A 21153-nucleotide genomic window follows, 5' to 3' on the forward strand; every position below is an offset into this window, starting at 1 on the left:
TGACGCTGCTCGGTGGGCAGATTAGAGGCAGAAACGCTGGCGGCTGATCCTGCCGGGCAGGCTGGGGCTGCTTCGGGCAGGCTTTGTTGGGATGTGGTTTTGTAATTTTAAGGTGCGTGTTTGCGCTGAATAGCCAGTTCATGGTGGTGATGCTCGCAGCAGGGTCCCTGGGAGGGAGATTACTCCATGGCATCATCTCATTAAAGGGTCCAGGATGCTTGCAGGCATAGTTTCATAAACGCGGCTCGATGCAACAGAAGGTGGAAAACCTTCCCGAAGTGTTTTTTGGGGAGGGGTGGGGATGGGGAGACCTTTCAGACGCCTGTCTCTAGGGAGCTGGATATTTTTGCAGTCTCAATTCAGCATCTAATTGTATTTAGGGGCTGAGGGTTTTTTAAGGAAGATGAGTAGCTTGAAAGTAAACAGATGCACCTGTTAAATGCCAGGCTCCAGCAGCTCCGGCTTTCCACACCGAAATGAAGGGCAAGGGTTTTCCATGTGTCTGTGGGATTCATTAAGCTCAAATGAGAGAGTCACAGCCAAACTTCAGGGTCTTTTCGTCTGAGCTTTGCAGATGAACTTCCTCGTAGGGTGGGGTTTGGGTATGGGTTTTTCTTCAAAAATGTTCAGTATTTTGCTGATTCTTTAAAAAAACATTGACTTGCTGAGTCAGATTGCTGAACCACCTGTTTTTAGAACCAAACTGAGTATTTTCCTTCTCATCAGAAAAAAAAATAAATTCATAAATTAAAAAAGGGAAATAATGAATGGCATGCTGCTCTTGTTTAATTAGTAATTAATAATAATAGTGGGGTTTCTCTCCTTCAGTGCTTTCCCTTTTGAAAGTGGGGTAGGTTTTATGAAAATATGTCCCATACTGATTTGAAAAAAAAATTCCCAGTCTGAAAAAATCAACGCAGTTAAAATAAATCACTTGCCTCACTTCCATAGCATTAGCATTTTTTTTTTTCCTTGGGTGGTGCTTTATGATTCCAAAATGATCCTGCAGAAAACATGAAATAGCCATAGAATATTATTTCTGTCATCAAAATTCTTTGATCAGTCCCAGATAAAATAGAGGAAATTTAAAATTCAGGAGAATGAAGACTAAAGACGATTCATTGATTCCTTTAATATCTATTATTCATGTTATCTCTGTTTCAACCTGGAATATCAGTTTTGTGCAAATCTGGAGTTGTATAATTTTGCCAGCTTGATTGTCAATGGAATTATGGTTCCTCCCTGAATAGTCTGGAATGTGTCTGTGTGTGTAACAGATGCAGAGAGAAACCTCAGTAAATACAGAACATATTTTTATGGAAATTATGGAGATTCAACAATGAGGTTAACAAAAGTTTTGATTACTGAACAACCAAGCCTGCAACTAGCTGTATCATTGGATTGATCCTATAGTATTTATAACTGGTGTAAAATCAGGTGGGGATCATGAGAAGCTGCAAAGATTCTTGGTGAGGCTTTGACTTTGCCCCACTCAGTTGAGGTACTGCTATTTCCCTTGCAGTGACTCCACTGCTGCTGCTGCACACGTTTAGAAATATTGGTTTTTACCTGCCCATCTTGCAGGTACAGCAGGATTGGAGCAAAGGTAGATCATGATCCAGCGCTTGGGTGAGCAGGACAGTAATTCACCCCTGCTGGGCATCTGCTTAATTCAGAATATTAACAGGGGTGGCTTTGGGGAGCTGCAGCGCCTTCCACGCCCAAGTCATCTCCGCACTGGAAGGTGATGCATTCGAAGCAGGCTGGGATGGAGCCATGCATAATGCATGAGTGTGAGGAGAAATGTCCCTGCCTGGGCGTGCTGGTGGCTGTGGGCCTTGGAAGAACAGCCTATAGCCTGTGCCAGCCGTGTGTGTGGCACAAGAGTGTGACACAAGAGTGTGACAGAGTGCACAGCTTCCCACGGGAGCTGCTGGGCGAGGGCAGCCTCCAGCTGCAGGTGAAGGACAGGTCCCTGTGCCTGCCCCAGGGGCTCAGCTCAGCAGGATACAGGTGGCTTTGGGGAATTGCAGGTTCACACCCTGCTAGAGAGGGTCTCTGGATTAGGAAGGACATAAATCCATAGAATATCTTGAGTTGGGAGGGACTCACAAGGTTCCTCAAGGTCCAATTTCTGGTCCTGCACAGACACCCCAACAGTCCCACCCTGTTCCTGAGGGCAGTGCCCAAACACTCCTTGAATTCTGTCAGGCTTGGTGCTGTGACCACTGCCCTGGGGAGCCTGTTCAGTGCCCAGACACCCTCTGGGTGAAGAACCTTTTCCTGATATCCAACCTAAACCTCCCCTGGCACAGCTCCAGCCATTGCCTCAGGTCCTGCCAGCGGGCACTACAGAGATCAGGAGATCAGTGCCCAAGTTTGCACCCCAGCTTGGAAGAGTTGTTTGGTGTCAGTACACTGATCCTCATGAATATTCCCTTTTCCACTCTTCCTTCTACATGGCAGCCCTTGTCTGGTCGTAAGTGTCAGGTTTGCTCCTGCAGCTTCAACCTTCTGCAAGTCTTATTAAAAAAGAAAAATGTAAAGATCCAGAGACATTAAGTGTTCACAGAAATGATCCTAAATATCACCCACATTATAATTATGACTTAATGTGGAAAAGGACTGCAGACTTCATCAAATCCATCTAGTTGACATAACTCTGCTGGGACTGCACTTATTGATTATCATTCCTTGGCAGCTGTTTTCAGAGAGCCAGCCTCCTCACTTGATTGATACATCCACTGGTTTCCAAAGGGTGATGGGAAGATGCAGCAACTGCTCATGGCAATGTTCCTCACTTTAAGAGTGATAAAGAATTTCAATGACAATAATACAGTTGCATGCAGTTAATCTGTAATCTTATTGACAGTTGTGAAGTCTGCCTAATTACAGCTTTATAATGAGAATAAAACTTAGGCCTGTTGGTGCCTTCAGTGCTTTACTGAAAATACTGTGGTCTGATCTCTCAGCTGGGATCCATTTGATAAAGATCTGCCCCAGTCTTTTGTTCTTATGTTGGATCTTGGTAGGGCTAAAGCCCTGATACCAGCTCAACACCTGCTGTAACCAATATAGCTCAGTTTCATAAAACTATACCAACTTGTGGGGAGTTTATTTCCTAATTTCACAAATGGTTACCTGTGAAGTTTGAAGGAAATTTGTCAAGCTTGTTTACGACTTTCAGATTTGCTGCTTTTTTTTTTGTCACTGATGCAGAAATTGTATCAATTCTTCTTCCAGCACATTCTTGTTGATGGCAAAAGGAATCAGTGAGAAAATGTGCTCTGCTGAGCCAGGACAGAATCACAGAAAGGTCTGGGATGGAAGGGACCTTAAAGACCACCCAGTTCCAACCTCCCTTCTATTGCCAGGGACACCTTCCACCAAACCAGTTTGCTCAGAGCTATGTCTTTTAAGACCTGATGGACAATATTTTTTCATTGCCAGAACAAGGTGAAAATTCCTCCATAGTAAGAGTACATTGAGGTATTCCCTGAGGATTAATTTAAACTCCATCAAGGAGGTAATGGGGGGGCAATAGCTGAAGGCAGTATTGGAGGGCTGCTTTTGTTTTCATTAGGTCCCTGGGAAGTGAGTTCTGGTGAGGCTTTTATGATATCAGCAGGGGTACTTTCTCCACATCATATTTAATTATAAGTAACATAGGTGTGAACCACTCATTTTGAAAATCAGCAGATTTTTGAACGTTTGGATGGAGTCTAAGAGAGACCCCAGGTCTGTTCCTTTGGTCCAGGAACATCTCAGGAGAATCTTCACATTTCCATAGCATTATGTGCACTCAGAGCCTGCATTCAGGGACTCTGCTTGGTCTCCTTGGTTTCTGCACAGTTAAGGTGAGAGCCATAACATCCTCCCCAGAACCTGCCCAAGGCAGGCAGGGGTACAGTTTGATGAGCAGGAGTTGTGTCTTTCTCCTGCTGCTGTGCTCAGTCCTGGTCTTAAAGCACCTCTCACATGAAAATGAAAATAACAGCAGCGTAATCGTTAATAGCAGCAACAATCACATAATAATTAATAATTAATGATAATAAATGCTACAGTAGACTCGTGTGTGGTGTGGTTGAAGGGTTGATTTCTTACTGACAATCCTCTTTTACTGCCAGTCCTCCCTTGTCTATCCAAGCCTGCTCTGGTGCCCCACATTAGACAATCCATCAATGTGTCTTTGCTCATGTCTTGATCTTGTAAATGTTGTAGGAAATAACATGGAGGCCATCAAGGTTTTCCTTTTCCCTGATCCTATTCTTGTTCCAGGTCTCCTCTCATCAGACTCTGGGGACTGAGAAGGTCTGAACTTTCAAGTTAAACCTTGAAAAAAGTGGATGATAAAGTTATAAAGCTGAACTGAGGACAGGAAGTTAATGGTCAGAGTGTGTTCAAGAGGTAGAGGCATGGAGAGATTCCTCAAGGCTGGAGATGAAGGATCAGGAGATATGCCTCATGAAACAGCACAGATACCCTCTCTTGGCTCTGCTGTTCATCACAGCAGTCTCCTGAAGGAAGCAGACTGCTCATTAAACTGTGTATCCATCTGTATTACATTAGAATAAAATCTGTTGTGGGGAGGGGAGCAATGTCCACATTGGATCCTTCACTGGAGAGGAGAGGGAAAGGCTGGTCCTGCAGCCTGTGGTTAAACCTGCAAACTGGGCTTGCTTTGAGTGCAAGCAGTATTTATTTCTACTCAAAACCTATAGCATTGTCTCGTTTGTTGTCAAATACTTTTGTGACAGTACTATAAACAAGCTTGTTCTTCTTAAATTGTATTTCATGGTTTTTTCACTCCCAGAGGGTCTGATAAATGCCTTATGAGGTAATTTATATTTATGAAGTTGTAATGTTACACTGTGTGTGGAAGTAAATGCTGTGTGCAGAGAAGTTTTTCTCACTTCTCTTAAAAACTATTATTAGATAGGGAGCAAAGCAGTACAACCCATTGATTTTACCTCCTAAGCAGGCCTGATGGTACTTCCATGGTGGGAAGGGCAGCTTGATAATTTCCAAAGGTGTTAGTAGTGTACTACAGAGTATACAGCCTTTTATGTAATCATCAAGGCCCATGGGCTTCATTTGAAGGCTGGGGGCCAGGGGTTTACTTACAGTTTTGTATTAACTTCCATAGAAATTCTGCTTTTTGCATGATCATTTTTCACACAGTTGTTGCAGTAGAGGAAAGGCTTGCAAAGTCAGAAGGAGAGAACAGAGATTTTCAGAGGAGAAGCTGTGGAAGATTTGAATTGTGCAGTCCCTGCTTGGTTGATCATTAATTTTCATTCTAAAATGCTTTCTTTGAGACATGGAATGGAAAGATTCCCATTTTTCCTGCAAAAGTATTTTTGGAAAACATAACCATGTAGGAGGACATTTTAGCTACAAGTTGGTTTGGATCCTCTATTCTCCCTCTGGGATCTCTGCTCAGGAGGCTGGGCCTGCAGGTGCCCCACAGCACGAGGCTTCTGGGGACCACAAAAACCCCCAAAGCCCAGACCTTGTGTTTCCAGATCCTAACAAGGATGGATTCAGGAGCATTTTTAGTCAGTCTGCCTTGGCACTGCCCTTTCCAGCCCCCACATCTGTCTTCTGGCTTTTTTGACACCAAGTGCTGAGGAGCAGAAATATTTTCTGCTGCAAGCCATGGTGAGAGCTGTGAGAGCTTTCAGGCACTAGGGAGCTATTCCTTGCAGGCACAAGCACTGCCTGCTGCTGCTGTTTCTTACATTTTTGGGGTTAATTTCAGTTTGCCCCACAAACATAGGTATTTACCAGCTGTTCCTTGTACCATAGAGTTCACCTTTGCTAGCCTGTGGCCCCAAGTGCAGGATCCCATTCGTTTAGCCAGATGAGGTTCTGCCAGAAAGTATGGCTTTAAAGCACTGTTTTGGCACCCTTGAAAAATCTTGCAACTAGAAGACCACTTGAGTAGCATTTTGCAAGTTCTGCTGTGAGTTAAAAAGCACAAGCAGGCGATACTTGCAGATAAACAGCTCATCAGACACGCTTCTCCTGAAAAATTCTTCAAAGGCAGTGGCAGTGACCTGCAGCGCTGCTGTCTTAAAGATGGCTGGTAAGTCTTCCTTAATAAATGCAAATAGTTTTGAGTCTGAGGCAGTTCTGGCAAAACCCAGAGTCCTTTTATACCTCCACAAATGACTCAGACTTCTGGCGAGTTACACTGTTAAGAGTGCAAAGTGAGTGATGTTGCTTCCCTCCTTCCAGGAGGCTAAAGGGAGATCATGGAAAGCTACAGCAGAACAGCTTCTGCATGCTAATGGGCATGGGCAGGATTTTTTTTGAGTAGTGATTTTCAAAACAGAAGGAGCCCGACCCTCAAGTGAAGCCAAGGCTGATTTCAGTGCCCAAACCCCTTTTGCAAATCCGCGCTGCAAACTGGGTGGTTTGAAGTTGGCGTTTTGGCTCTCGGAAGTGGACCTTGCTTAGCCAAACAGACTGAGCCCCTGTCCAATTGCATGCACATCACACATCCACAGCCTCACGTGGCACCAGCCTCCTGCCTCATGAATATTCAGCATGCATTGCTCAGAATTGTGCCATTGTGGTGGGGTCTGGGCAGCACCATGCACACACACACCCCTCCCCAGTAAAACGCCCGGCGCTTGCAGGACCCTGCCCCACACTAGAGCCTTTTATTCTTTCCCTTCTGATTGATCAAAGCAGTCAGTTATTATGTGGTTAATTTGTGCCATGAGGTATCCTCTGTCCTTTAGTTGATCTGGGGAATGCTGTAGCCACCTTAGAGCTGGGCTGGAAGCTGTCTCAGCCTGGCCAGCGTGGGGCTGGCGCGTGCTGGCGAGTGGCCCTGCAGAGGAGGGCGTGTGTGAAAGCTGCAGTTCCAGCTCCACTCCTGGCCCTGGCAGCCTCATTCCCACTGCATCCCCATCTGCTGGGGAGGATGCTCTGAGCCTGGCTGGTTGTTTCTTCAGTATGCCAAGGAAGTGGTACAGGCAGGAACAGGCAGATGCCCTTCAGCAAAGGCTCAGGCGCTGGTTATACTTAGTGACCTGTTGAAAGACACTGTACCCATGGGATCAGAGAGTGTTTGGGAGGAGTTGTTTGGTATCTTAATCAGTTTTACATGAATATCGGGTGAGATAAAATTCAAAGCAGACATATAAATGTGGTGGACTGTGGGGATTTGTGAAGGAATTTCGAATGAGTCAGAGACAGGACTCTGAATTGCTTTTGATGATGTGATTTATTTTTCTTATCTTCTACATAGGAAGGGTGAGCTCAGCTCACATCTTCAGTGCATGGTTTAGAAGGCCACAAGACTTCTAGTTACAAGACCTTTTAAGGATTTATTAACCAATAAAACACTGCCAACAAGGATATTTATGGTTTTGACCCAATCCTTAAATATTTCATCTTATGGACTGCTGTTACAGTGTAAGCCAGTTTCTTAGCCAGTCATGTTATGACACACAAACCTACAGTACTGTACTTTAAAACTCTAAATTTTCCTCTACTTAGCTGAAGGTGTCTCTGCTTTAAACTATAAAACCACATTCTCAATTCCAACACCTAAGTTGGGAAGCCTTTTCCAAGGTTTCCAAATCAAATCCTGTGTTTAACTCTAAGCTTTGGCTTACAGGCCCAAAGTTCTTAGAATTCCCTGCATTTCAGATTCCAGCATGGGACAAACTCATCTTTAATTTTAATTCCTGTTTAGAATTTTAAAAAAGGGTTTGAGGAAGGTTGATGCAAGTCTGGGTTCACCTGGTGGTCAACAAGAAAATTTCTCATTTGTTTGCCCCTTAGTCTCTATTTACAGCACCAGACACTGATGTGACAGTGTTTTGGCTTTGGTGTAAATGGTTACAGGAGAAAATGGCACTGAGGAAGCCAGGCAAAGGATCCCAGCTGGGGCATTCTGCACCCAGAGCACCTCTCTCTGCTTTTAAGGGAGATTTGTTTAGGCAAGGAAATGTAGGAGAAAAATGTGTTTAACTACTGTTTCAGCAAGGAAGCATTTCTTTACCTGGAGGGTGGTCAAACTCTGAAACTGGCTTCTAGAGAGACGGTCTGTGCCCCAAACCTGTTAGTGTTTCAGAGGTATTCTGAAAATGCCCTCAAAAACATTCTTTAGGTTTTGGTCAGGCCTGAATTGGTCAGGCTGTTAGAGTAGGTAATGGTTGTAGGTGCCTCCCAACTGAAATAGTAAGTTCTATTCTATTCTATTCTATTCTATTCCATTCCATTCCATTCCATTCCATTCCATTCCATTCCATTCCATTCCATTCCATTCCAATAATGTAAGAAGCCTTTGAAGTGACTGAAGCTGCAACTGAAAGAGAAAACATGGCTCTGACAGTTGTAGCTCAGATGTTTTTAGCAGCATGTAAATTCCGGGGGAACTGATACTGCTCAGATCCCTGAGGTCTGTCCAGCCAAAGTCTTCCCAAGTCTCCACTGATTTCTAGTTCTGGATTCTCCTTCCCTGCCCAAGGAGCTTTGAGGTCCACCTCCCTCCTGTATCACCTTTTGCAAAGAGGTTTGGCTCAGCCCTTTCTCCCTAAGGGAGAGGAGGAGGAATGGCTACAGGAACATCAAATCCCACCCGAACAGCTGGACAGGTCAGCAGTGCTGCAGCTCCCTGTCCCTTCGAGGGAGATGAGGAGAAGGCAGATGTTCTTCCTGCCCTTGAGAATCCTGACAGACCTGGCAGGCTGTGGGTGAGGGGAGTGTGCTCCCAGCATGGACCTGGGCACTGAGAGAGCCATGTAAAAATCATTGAACTCCTATCTACCTTTTCTGTGCTGAGATTTTCCAACTAGCAGTTGGCACTTTTTTTTTCCCATGCTCATGGGAATATTTGCCTCAGGTCTAAAAGACACAGGATCCCTCTCTCCCAGGTCTGCTTTGGCTGGAGAAAGAGGCCAGATGCTTTTTCATCTCCTCCCTCTCACATGCACTTGTTCCCAGAACTGTGTCACTTGGCCTCTGTCCATCCCTCTCTGATCCTTTCCTTACCTGATACAGCTGAGTAAATATCCCAGTCATTCCATGGCAGGAACAGATGGCTTTCAGGATATACACACACCTGGTCAAGCCTGTCTTGAGTAACTCAGCATCTTCCCTTTGAAGGAGAATGAGAAAATGCACTTTGGCATCTCTCTGCATGAGAACGCAGCCCACTGCCAGCCTGCAGGAGTATGAGTTTGAAGAGCATCAGAGGAAAAAGGCTTAGTTGGTCATTATGGATCTTATAATTAATTGGGATTGACTCAGGGAACTCTATTGGAGTTCAGTTTGTATTTTTTGCCTCAGTTCTCTTTTGTTTGCCTCTCTACTGCCTGTGTCCCAGGGAATGTTTTCCCCTGGCACATGTCCTTTTTCTGCCATCAGCAGATGATGTACCACATACCCCAGCTTGCCCGTGCCTATTTAATTTAATGTTGAGGTTTTGTGTGATAGACAACTTAAGTATCTCAAAGTCAGATTTGCATAGATCTCCAGTACTCTGACAGTGTAATTTTTGAGCACAAAAAATATCAGGTTGTGAAGACTCACAGAACCTTAGAATGGGTTGGAAGGAAGCTTAAAAATCATCTCATCCCACCCCTCCTGCCATGGGCAGGAACACCTTCCACTTGTTCCATGCCTCATCCAAGCTGGCCTGGAACACTTCCGGGGATGGGGCAGCCACAGCTTCTGTGGGCACCCTGTGCCAGGGCCTCAGCACCCTCATGGAAAATATAACATCTCCTGTCCAAATGCTCCCTGGTGACAGCACCCAGTTGTTGTGCTGCAGGATTTTGAAGTACCTTCACTGAAAAAGAATATGAAAAATGACCACACCTGCACTCTTGTGTTGTGGATGCCATTTTGTAAGGATGGTTTGCAAGGCTGGAGTTGCATGCTCCATCACTTCATTACTGTGAGCAATCTGGGGAGCTCCAGCTGTGTCCTGCAATACAGCTGTGTCTGCTGCTACACCTCCTCATCCAGGTGCTCTGACAATGCTGGAACTGCATTTTGGGGCACTCCATACTCCCTGCCCCAGGGTTTCTGCTGAAAGCAGACATGGGCGCATATCTGTAAGAGACTGGTCCCTGTTTTGTGGAGTTGGCACCCAGGATCCCAAAACAGGCACCAAGGTCCATTGTCCTGTGGCTTCCATGCAGCCCATAGGATCCAGCCATGTGTGCTCATGACCACAGGTCCAGTGCTGAACACTTAAAAACAGTAAAAGGTTCACATATAGTGTATATTGATGGAGAATATAATTGGTTGTGAATGGTGCATGAAGAGAGGAGAGCTCAGTAATACAGCAATTTTTGCATTCAAGCCCATCACTGTAAAGCAAGGCTAATATGTGTAATAGTAATGAGTAATATAACTCATTGACTCAAGGCAGACACACTGTGATGACTCACAATTTTTGGAGATTTGATGATAAGGACTAAGAGGCTGGATTAATTTTGTTTCTTTTAGTATCGGTGACTTTATTTTTTTTTTCCTGACAGATTGCAGTTTTCCTGAATTTACTCTTTGTTCAGAATGATTTGACAAGTGGCATCTCTCAAATCTGTTTGGCTGGTGCTGTGTTCAAGCTGTTCTTGAGGACTTGTGCAGTGTGTGAAATTAAAGCTGTTTTGTTTAGGTTGTCATGAGCACATTCTCTGGCTGGATGAAGAGTCCTCTCAGAAACAGGTTGTGGGTGTAAACAGATTAAATTCACCTTTGTGGACTGGATATTCCACAATCCTTTCATAAAATTTTGCTATTTTAGTGGATGTCTCTGATACTAGAACTTTTTGCTGGAGAGGTTGAAATAAAATATAACAAGTGGGTGGAAAACACTGTAAAAGTTAACTGCTTTAAAAATGTAAAAATGCAAGACTTGAAAATGCTCTAGTGCACTTGTTTGTTCTAGCCAGCACCTCCCATGGACAGGGGAAGTTATATAACAAGCAGAAAGCTTTATTTTTTTCTTTTTTCTTTCTGATTCTGAGGCTGGATTGAGTAGCAAGAGAGATTATTCTGTATTTGAAGGCCTTATCTGAAAAATGGTTTCCTACTTATGGAACTGTTAAGCAGTGGTAAAACCAGGAGTCTTTTCCTTTCTCAAAACTTACGAAATAACAAAATTAAATTGTCAAAACTTTGAATGGGAAAGTGGTTTATTGTGGCTAGCCCCAAACTTTCTCATTCATTTATCAACATCCAAAACCGGAAAACGCTTTGATCAAGCATTTGGCATTTGAACTTATGAAAAAGAAAAACAAATTAAAAAATTAGAATTTTCAGGCTGAGTAAATGCACGGTAGGTTGAAATCTTCCATCAGCCCTAGCAACAACACAAACCCCAGCTTGCACTTGCCTTGCTGCTGCAAGAGACCCACCCACCGTGCTGCGGTTGGCGATACTCATCCATCTTATCTAACCCAGGCACAGGCACAAGCAAAACAAGGATTTCAAGTAGGTCATGGGTTGTAATTTCCTCAGCCCATCTCTCCACTCCCTTTGCTGCTCCTGCTGAGGAGCTCCTGTTGGTGCTGCTGTGAGCAGAGACGTCGCTGCTCCCTGAGGGTCACACAGGGTATGTAGGGGCCACCTCCGATGGCTTTGCAGCTCCTGCCTGTTGTATTTGCTGGGAAATGCCCCAACAAAGGCGGGAATGATGCATCTGACTCCATGTTCTCAGAAGACTAATTTATTACTTTTATACTGTACTATACTAAAGAATACAGAAAGGATACTTACTAAAATGCTAAAAAGATAATAATGAAAACTTGCGACTCTTTCCAGAGTCTCGACACAGCCTGGCCCTGGTTGGCCATTGAGTCAAAACAACTCACACCAGAGTCCAATGAAACAATCACCTGTGGGTAAACAATCTCCAAACACTTTCCACATGAGCAAAACAGAGGAGAAGCAAATGAGATAAGAATTGTTTTCCTTCTCTCTGAGGCTTCTCAGCTTCCCAGGAGAAAAACCCTGGGCGAAGGGATTTCTTCAGAGGATGTGAACACTACACCTGCCTTTAAGTATTTGTTCTTCTCCCCCCAGCTATCGACCTGTTGTACTGGCGTGACATCAAGCAGACGGGGATCGTGTTTGGCAGTCTCCTGTTGCTGCTCTTCTCCCTGACCCAGTTCAGCGTCGTCAGCGTCGTGGCCTACCTGGCCCTGGCCGGCCTCTCGGCCACCATCAGCTTCAGAATCTACAAATCGGTCCTACAGGCCGTGCAGAAGACGGACGAGGGCCACCCCTTCAAGTGAGTGGCTTTCTGCTGAAATTCGCCTCTTGCTCATAAAGAGGGAAAGAAAGATATTTTCACAGTTTCTCAAAAATTGTAATGTTCTGTCGGCTTAGTTCCCAGAGGGAAAAAGAAAAACGAAACACCATAAAAATTGTCATCCTCTAGGACGTGGGATTTTTTTTCTCAAAAAGATACCGGAAATTTTAAGCAAACGGAGAAAAGGAGTTTCTTTAGAGCTGGTGATAATACAGCATACCTGCAAGAGAAAAGATCATTGTTTCTGGGCACAATCTATTGGGCATAGAAGGCAACTATCTATATCTTTTCTCCAGCAACCCGATATCTAAGTGATGGTGCCAGTGCCAATGTACTCCCCACTCTCCACAGGGTCTGGGGGGATTGCTCCACAAGAACAGTGATCCTTTCTCCTCTGATGTGCCAACCAGTTGGTAAATCAGGTCATGGAACTGGTGTGGTTTACAGACAGACACTAAAAAAGAATCTTGTTGGGGTGCTGCTCCTCCTGCTTCACTTGTGTCAGTTCTGAGCAGTGACTCAGGATGGCAGGGGCGTGTAGCTCAGAGAGCAGCACAAAAACTTGAGGGGGAAACTCTCAGGTCAGATTTGTATTCCACTTTGGGTGAGAAAAAGAGAGAAATCCCGTCAAGACCAAGCTCTGTGTGGGAAGAGGGCGAGGCTGGAGGCAAAGAGCATCACCCAGTGAGATGGGTCATGGAGGGTGAAGAGGGTGTGCTCATGGCCCTGGACCTCCAGGGAGGGGATTTCATTGCTCCAGCATAAAGAAATGAGGTCTGGGAAGGAGGGAATGATGGGGGGGATGGGTTTGAGCGTGAACAGCCGGGGAAACTTCCCAGGTTTGTAACAGAACCTGTGTTTCTGGCAGAGCCTACTTGGAGATGGAGATGAATCTTTCACAGGACCAGATCCAGAAATACACAGATTGTCTCCAGCTATACGTCAACAGCACAGTCAAAGAGCTGAGGAGACTCTTTCTTGTTCAGGACCTTGTGGATTCTTTAAAAGTAGGATTGCTTTAAATATTTTTAATCCTTCTCTAGAGGATCAATCTACATTTCAAAGAGCTGCTTCCCATGTTGACAGGGTTGTCATGAAACCTAGTTTTGTGTAGCTCCAAATATGAAAGCTGCTCTGCTTTTTGATTTAAAAACTGTTTCCAGCACTTTAGGGGTTTGGCATTTGAATGTATTGATAGGTAATACAGGATGTAAAAATTTGCAGAACCAGTTTAGCTCCACCTCAGTTCTAGAAGCATCCTAGCATTATGCTTTTTATTGCTTTGCTATAAAATAATGGTCCCCTCTGTTAATCTGGATTTCCTCTGGTGGCATTACCTGCTATGGAAGAAGATCTTCTTTCACTCCCTGCTGAAATAACTACTGATTTTTAGCCTTATACTCAAGCAGGTGTCCTTTAGAGTAAAGGGAAGATCATTAAGAGAGCAGACATAGGTTAGCCTCCTAAATTAGTAAAGAATTTTAGGAAAATGTATACCCATCTTTCAGCCTCAAGTTTTATCAGCCCTGGGATTACCACATCATGGCTCTGTTTAACATGTTTGGGATGACCCCTTCCATCATAAAAATTGGATGCAGAAATCTGCTTATGCCTTTCTTAATCCAGAGTTCTACATGGATGCAATTTAAGCCCTAAATAGAGATGAAAACTGAGCTAAGAGGGCAAGAAGCAGAGAGAATGGGGTTTATACACCTAGAAAAACTACCTCATTCCTAATGTGCCTTAACCACTCTCTGCCACATTAAAAAAGGCTAATGTGCCATTGTGTTAGCTAGTTAAGCAAACTATTTTCTTCTCATGCTGGAGGTGATGTAATGATCCATCTTTAATTTAGTTTGCAGTACTAATGTGGCTGCTGACTTACGTGGGAGCCCTCTTCAATGGCCTGACTCTTCTGATAATGGGTAAAAATCAGCATTTCTTTTAAAAATCTATTTTTAACTTGAACTCCCTCCGGATTTCAACTTAGACAAAACAGCCTATCCCTGGCATGCCTTGCCCTCAGTTAAACCACCAACATTTATTTCCCTTCCCAGTAACTATTCATTGCTCTGTTATGCTGTCCCTCCTGCTAGAGCTGCTTGGCAGTTCATGGTTTTGTGCAGCTCCCAGTCCCAGAGCAATGGGGAATTCCATATTTGGGAGGCTTGAGCAAAGTGCACTTTTAATACAAAGCTCCCTGGTGGATCAGCTGACCAAGTGGCATGATAATGTGTTTGCCACCAAAGTAGGTCTCTGCTCTGGGGGAATCTGATCTGCAGGAACATAACACTGTGCTCTTTTTCTCCTCAGCTGTGGTGTCTATGTTTACTCTCCCCGTTGTATATGACAAGTACCAGGTAGGTCTGTCTGTGTGGTGCATTTGGGGTGCCTCACTGGTTGTTGCCTCGTTGACTTGGTCTCCTCTTGCTCTCTGCAGGCACAGATTGATCAGTACTTGGGGCTGGTGCGGACCCACATAAACACGGTCGTGGCAAAGTGAGTTCAGTGGCCAGCTGTGTGAGGTTGTGGTGCCCTCGGGGGTGGCTGGGACCTGGGGGGTCCTGGGGACACTGTGTCCTATCAGTGGTGTCCTCCAGAGAGGTTGAGATTCCTGGAGGAACCCTCCCAGCTGAGTACAGACTAAGGCACTCCATCCTTCTGTCCCCTTCCCTGCTCTTTGGGGGAGTTGTGGGCAGAGCAGCCCAGTCACAGACTGGTGTCCACACTGGTACCTGGCCAGGACAGACAGGAAGGAATGAGTTAATTCTCTTCCCCACTGACCACTCTAAGCCTGTTTTTTTGCATGAGCTGATAGCATTAATGACCAAAGTGGGAATTAGTACACCACCCTGTCACAGAAAGCAAATACCTGGAAGCACTGTGATCTTTAGTGTTTCAAATCCCCACGAAACAGGAAGAAGACCTGGGTGAAATTTTGAAATTTTGTTCTGAAAATTCTATTTTTAGGCTCTCTTCCTGGCTTTCTATAGACAATAGACCATGGAGAAATAATGTTGGGGGGAGAATATCACTGAACATATCCCTAGATTACATGAGCCACCAGAAACCAGGCCTGTAAGCACACCTAGATGGACATCACTTCTGTTTCTCATGGTACTTTAATTCACCTGTTGAGACAACACACTGAGCGTGGACTAGAGATTATCCTTGCATAAGAGTCCAAGTGGGGAACCACTGGAATGGAATAACTGCCTCCCCATATAATCCTTTTTCTTCTTTATTTTTCAGGATTCAAGCTAAAATCCCAGGTGCTAAGAGAAAGGCAGAGTAAAGCAGACATCAAGAATTCATCGAATACAGTAGTGCATAATGGGGAAATCTGGAGTGAAAACAGCTCTGTTCTTACACTTTACTGCAAATTTATCATTCTTTTTTTTTCTTGACACCATAATCTTAGAAACATGAAACTCAGAAGCAGTGCTTTTCCCCTGCTGCTTCTGCACTTAGGATATTTGCAATCACTCGTGTCAAGCACTAAAGTATAGTAAAGAGAAAAGTGTACTAGATGTGGTTTTTTGTGTTGCTTATAAAGTGCATGATGGTGAGAGCCTAAATAATATTGACCTCTTTATTTAATTTTTTTTTTTTAGTGTTTTTCCTTCTTCTATTGGCATTGCTTCTATAACTTTTAATGTTACATGTGGCTAGGGGCTTTCCTGCTTAGCGCACTTGATGCAATAGTTAAAATTGCTTCTACGTCACTGGGTTGCTGGTTGGATTCATCTTTATTAACTATATAGAATTGTAGACTGATGTTTTAGTGTTTTCCAGCACAAATAAAATAAACAGTAATCAGTACTTATGGTAATCAGTTTTGTATAACTCAAAAAAAAAAAGAAAAAAAGAAAACAAAACCCAGTACTTTTGTCGTAAAGGATTGACAGGCTGATTTACATGTATGGTAACTGGAAAGTTCCAGCATGTTCAATTTATTACGATTTGTATTACATTCTCTGTAGTTCCTAATGGACTTAATTATGGACTCTGAATATTTGCACTTATGTACTTGATACCGAATGCAGAAATAAATGTTACTAAATGTAAAAAGTTCTCTTTCTTGTCACCACTGGGACTACCTTAATATTTGGGAACTGGACACATACTGTGCAAAAAGGAGCATTTTCCTTCTTTCTCTCTCCTTTGTAAATCAGCACAGACTTTGCCCTTACATCATGGTGCAGCCCAACGAGTAGTACCTAATTAAGAGTAAGTAGCTCATCTAATATTTTTACATCTTAATGACTTTCCTTGGAATACAAAGATCTCTGCACATTGTTTGTTTATTTTTGTTGGTGGTCTAGCAAACATCAGGTACATGAACCAGGGTCTCTTCCTCCATTTGCTCACTGTGCAAACCATGAGCAGCACAGCATGGAGGTGTCAGCACAGCACTAAGGGATCTTCAGTTTCCTTATCACCAACTGCTCTCTTACCCAAAGCTGTTCTCTGAAATCTGCTTTAGACAGAATCAATATCAAATCAAAATCCAGAGGCTGGGAGCTGAAACAACCATTTACTCTGGTTCAAAGGTGAAGGTTTTTAAAAATTAGAATTTGGTGTTTGAGAACCATCAGAGGAGAGGAACAGCTGTTGAACATTATCCAAAGTGCTTCAAAATAAACAAATGGTTAAGTGTTTGATTTGCCTATTTGTGGAACACACCTGTGGAATTATTTTTTTTAATATAAAAATGTGAATATCAAAATATCTTCAGCCAAATTGCTGGTTCTGTCTTTTTCGATCACAAATGTTTTATGAAGAATTAATTTTTATACAAAGACCTAGATTTTTGAATACTTATCCCAACTTTGTAAATTTGAAGTCTTTCCTTAGATTCATTCATTAATTCACCTTTGTCTCAGTTCCACATGGCCACAGTCCAAAGCCTGTTTTGTATCTAAATGTAAAACCCAAATGCACACACGGAGTTGGTAGAAATATTGATATGGCTGTGGGCTAGTTAATTCTTGTGACAAGTCTCAAATACCCTTACTTTCATTTCAGTTTTATATCTAAATGTTAAAATACTAGGTTGGGTGTTAAATGTCACCTGGAGCTAGATGGGAACATTTTTCCTCAATGAGAAACTGGATGTCTCAAAAGAACATACATTGCTCTTGATCAAAAGGAGTGTGTTTGCTTTAGCAGAGGCAGTTTGCAGCCAGGAGTTAAAATTCAACAGGAACCCCCAGCTTTGCTTTGGACTTCCCTGTGTCTCTGAGGAAGGGAGTGCAGACCTTACAAAGCGTCCTTGAGGATAAAGATTCACCACCAGAATTATTATTACTTACAAGATGAGTGCGTGGGCCCAACATACTGATTTTGAAAATGATCCCATTTAATGTCCATCCCCCTGCTCCTATAAACGTGTTCTTCCCTCTCACCCCCAGAGCAGTAATATCCAAGACTGGCCTTGTGCAATGCTGAACCCTAAGCACAATTTAAAAATTACATCTCCTGCATATTTGGAAGTAAAGGAAAATAAACCTTCTGGAAGAGTACAACTATTCTCAAGAGCCTAAATCAAGAGAGACCAAGTTTCCCATTCTTGTCTCCTGCAGCATCACCCTCTCTCAAACCCCAATTCCAGCCCTCAATCATCCTGACTGTGCCCCTGCACACACACCTCTCAAACCCACATCCTTTTCTCACATCCCACCTTGCCAAGCAAACTTCCCAACATCCTCAGAGCTGCTCTGACTTTCCATATATTTGGCAGTAAGAGGCTGCAAGTGCTGCTGAGCAGCTGGGGTGGCTTACCCTGGTGGGTGGGACCAACTGGGAATCCCACACTGGGATTGGGAGAAGCAGAGGGTTTCAGGCAGGGTTTGAATGGCTGATGCTGCTCATGGCCACCATCCCTTTACTGGGATCACAGCAGCACTTTCTGTGATACCTTTGGACATGGAAGCTTGGAGAAAGCCAACATCTGCTAATTCCTGGTCCTGCTACCCACCTTGCAGTAACAGAGTCCCTGTGCATATGGGGAGTGAAGGTTGGTGGCATCCTTGGTGTCCCTAGTAAGTCTCATAGAGCAGCACCTTGTGGAGGGGTTGGACATCCATTTTTTTTTTGTTTTCAAACAAGTGTGGGGGAAAATAACCAACACATTTTAAAATATTTGTTAAAATATTTTAGTGTGATTACAGTAGATGGCTGAAGACAGCAGAATAACACATTCATGAACTATGCTCTGACATACCCAGGCTGTGAACCTTTGGCTTCTTATCTCCATTTGCAAAGTAAAAAGCAGTAGGAGGAAAGCTTGACTACTAAAAGCAGCAAACCTGTGGGTGTTTCTAGGCAGGTGAAACCTGGGAAGTAGCCCACTCTGCCTGGGTAAAATGCAGGGGATGGTGTTAAACTATTCATTTATCTTCAAATTGTCCCTTGGGTGAGGAACCTGGACAACAAATCACCAGTGATTCAGGGGTCAGCTTTTCCACCTGCTCCAAAGCTGCTTTAATGAGCTAAGCCAGTGATGGGAGTTTTGAGGACCCACCTCACCAAGAGAGGTTGTTCAGGTGGTTGGAGGAAGGTGTGTGCCAAATTCCTGGCTTGGGCTGTGCCTCCCTCATCTCTGCATGGTTTGTGATGTTCCATTTCTGGAGAGGAAGCTGAGAGCTCTCCAGGGTGGATGTCACAGGCTTATTTAGAGGCAGGGACAGGTACAGACCAGGCCTTTCCATGGCTGGGAGCTGGCTGGGTAATGCAAATAAAACTTTTCATCTGTTCAACATGATGCTGCTCTTCAAGGAAGATAACAAATCCACCTGCTGAGCTGGGCTTTGAAAGCCAGCCCAAATGACTGGTCTAATTTGCACTGAAAGTAATTTAACTCTGATATGAAATCAGGAGTGCCATGCTGGCAGGTGACAAAAATTTGTCAGAACATCTACATGAGTCTTTTCTCATCCTCTGTGACTTTAAAATATCTTCTCCATGGTTTCACTTGTATTTTGCAGAAACTTTATAACCCTGCTCCTAAACTGCTGCCTGTCAAGTAGAGACTCAATGATTATTTAAAAGTTCTGTCAGAGCTTTATGTCACTTAAATGTCTCTTCCTGTACCTTGAAATGATTACTGCATTGGTATTTCATGTGAAATGTGAATATTCTCTAAGGTCACTGGTTTTGATTGCCTGGTTCTTGGTGCTTCAGCAACATTCCACTCCTCTACACACGTATTTGCCTCTGTTACTGATCTCTTTTACGCTCCTTCTGCTCTTTAATATTTAGCTAGTAAGAGTAGGATCATAAAGCACACGAGTGTCAGGAAAGCCCTGGAACTGGGAGGAGATAAGAATGTTATAATATTCTGTGAGCAGCTAATCCATTTAAAGGGAATCTGTCTGCTCCCCCATAGCTTTTGCTGGTCCCCTGCTTGCTTTCAGATGGCAGCTGGCTCCCATCCCTGTCCTGGTGGGTTACAAGCCAGTCAGCTGTGAGCTTACCAGCCTTTCCCTCTCCATATGGGCCCAGGGAAATATGTGGCAAGCCCAGTGTTTGCCCAGTGCAGCTTTGAGTGGACCAAGTGTGATGTATTTCTTCCTGACTCCTCTTAATATATTCTTTTCTTAGGCACAGGATTAAAAGCTGCTCCATCAGTGTGTGTGTGTGTCTTGTATTTGCAGGGTTCCCAGACAAAGGAAGGAAATGATGAATCTGGCTCCATGTTCTCAGAAGGCTAATTTATTATTTTATGATATTATATTATATATACTAAAGAATGCTATACTAAAATTATACTAAAGGATACAGAAAGGATACAGCTAAAAGATACTGCTGAAAAACTCATGACTCTTTCCTCCAGAGCTGGACACAGCTTAATCCTGATTGGCCAATAAGTAAAAACAATTCACATGAAACCAATGAAACAATCACCTACAGCATTCCAAAGCAGCAAAAAACAGGAGAAGCAAATGAGATAATTATTGTTTTCCTTTTTCTCTGAGGCTTCTCAGCTTCCCAGGAGAGAAATGCTGGGCAAGGGATTTTTCCAGAAAATATGACGGTGACGTGTGAGTTTTCTGGGATGCCAGGAATGAGGGGAGTGAGGCTGCTGGCACGAGGGAGCCTGGCTGGCACAAGCAGCACTGCAAGGAGTGTGGCATTTGGGTCAGGGTGAGATACGTCCACTGACAGGAGTCAAAAGCTGCAGTGCCTGGAGCAGAAGGAGGAGTGGGCCCTGCTCCTTCCTGCCAGGCTTCCTTGGTGCTCAGCACCTGTGCAGGAGAGAGTGGCAGAGCCCTGCTCTCTGACAAAACAGGGGAAAGATGATGACAGTGGGGACCCTTCTCCACAGGTGCACAGGGAAAGGGGAGTGGATTGTAGCAGGTAAATGGCCTTGACCTGCTTCTCTCACTTATCTGAACTGCTCATTTCCTTGTCTTTGCTGTCTGCTCACAGGGGAACAGCCAGACCACTGTGTGCTGGAGCTCTCCTCTGGTCAGCATCTGATCCAAGTGGCTGCCACTCCTGCAGCTCCCCTAGACAGAGCTCTAAATCCACAATATGTCAGATGATAATCTGGGGGCACCAGCAGGTGTGTGCAGGGCAGGTTAGTTACCCGTGCAGTTACTGTTCTGTTCAGCATTCTGGCAATCCCTCCACACCTGGGACATGCTCATCTCTGCACTGCCCCGTTCTCCTCCTCCCTTTCACTCCTGCTGCCCAATCCAAAGCACTGGGAGATGCTGCAGGCAACAAGGGCAGGATTACAGGATGGACAGAGCTGCAGAAGTCTGTCTAAGAAAACAAAAAGACCAAGGACACCTGTGCTGAGATGCTTTCATTCCTTTTCCCTCCTGTCTGCCGCTCCACCAGCAAGTCAGACTCATTTCCCT

The 21153-nt window shown here is 44.1% G+C and overlaps 1 protein-coding gene across 3 annotated transcripts in view; it reads left to right on the forward strand.

Annotated features, from left to right (window-relative positions):
* RTN1 (reticulon 1) overlaps positions 1-16354 on the forward strand; it is a 117842-nt gene extending 101488 nt beyond the window's left edge. For all 3 annotated transcript variants that reach the window (XM_064422977.1, XM_064422979.1, XM_064422978.1), the window contains 6 exons: positions 12055-12262; positions 13152-13290; positions 14139-14208; positions 14597-14643; positions 14724-14782; positions 15536-16354. In XM_064422977.1, coding sequence (XP_064279047.1) covers positions 12055-12262; positions 13152-13290; positions 14139-14208; positions 14597-14643; positions 14724-14782; positions 15536-15578 — 566 coding nt within the window. In that variant the 3' untranslated portion in view covers positions 15579-16354. The remainder of the gene's footprint in view (positions 1-12054; positions 12263-13151; positions 13291-14138; positions 14209-14596; positions 14644-14723; positions 14783-15535) is intronic.
* The last annotated feature ends 4799 nt before the right edge of the window (positions 16355-21153 follow it).

Source organism: Passer domesticus, chromosome 6, assembly GCF_036417665.1.
Source record: "Passer domesticus isolate bPasDom1 chromosome 6, bPasDom1.hap1, whole genome shotgun sequence".
In the NCBI taxonomy this organism is placed as follows: Eukaryota; Metazoa; Chordata; class Aves; order Passeriformes; family Passeridae; genus Passer; species Passer domesticus.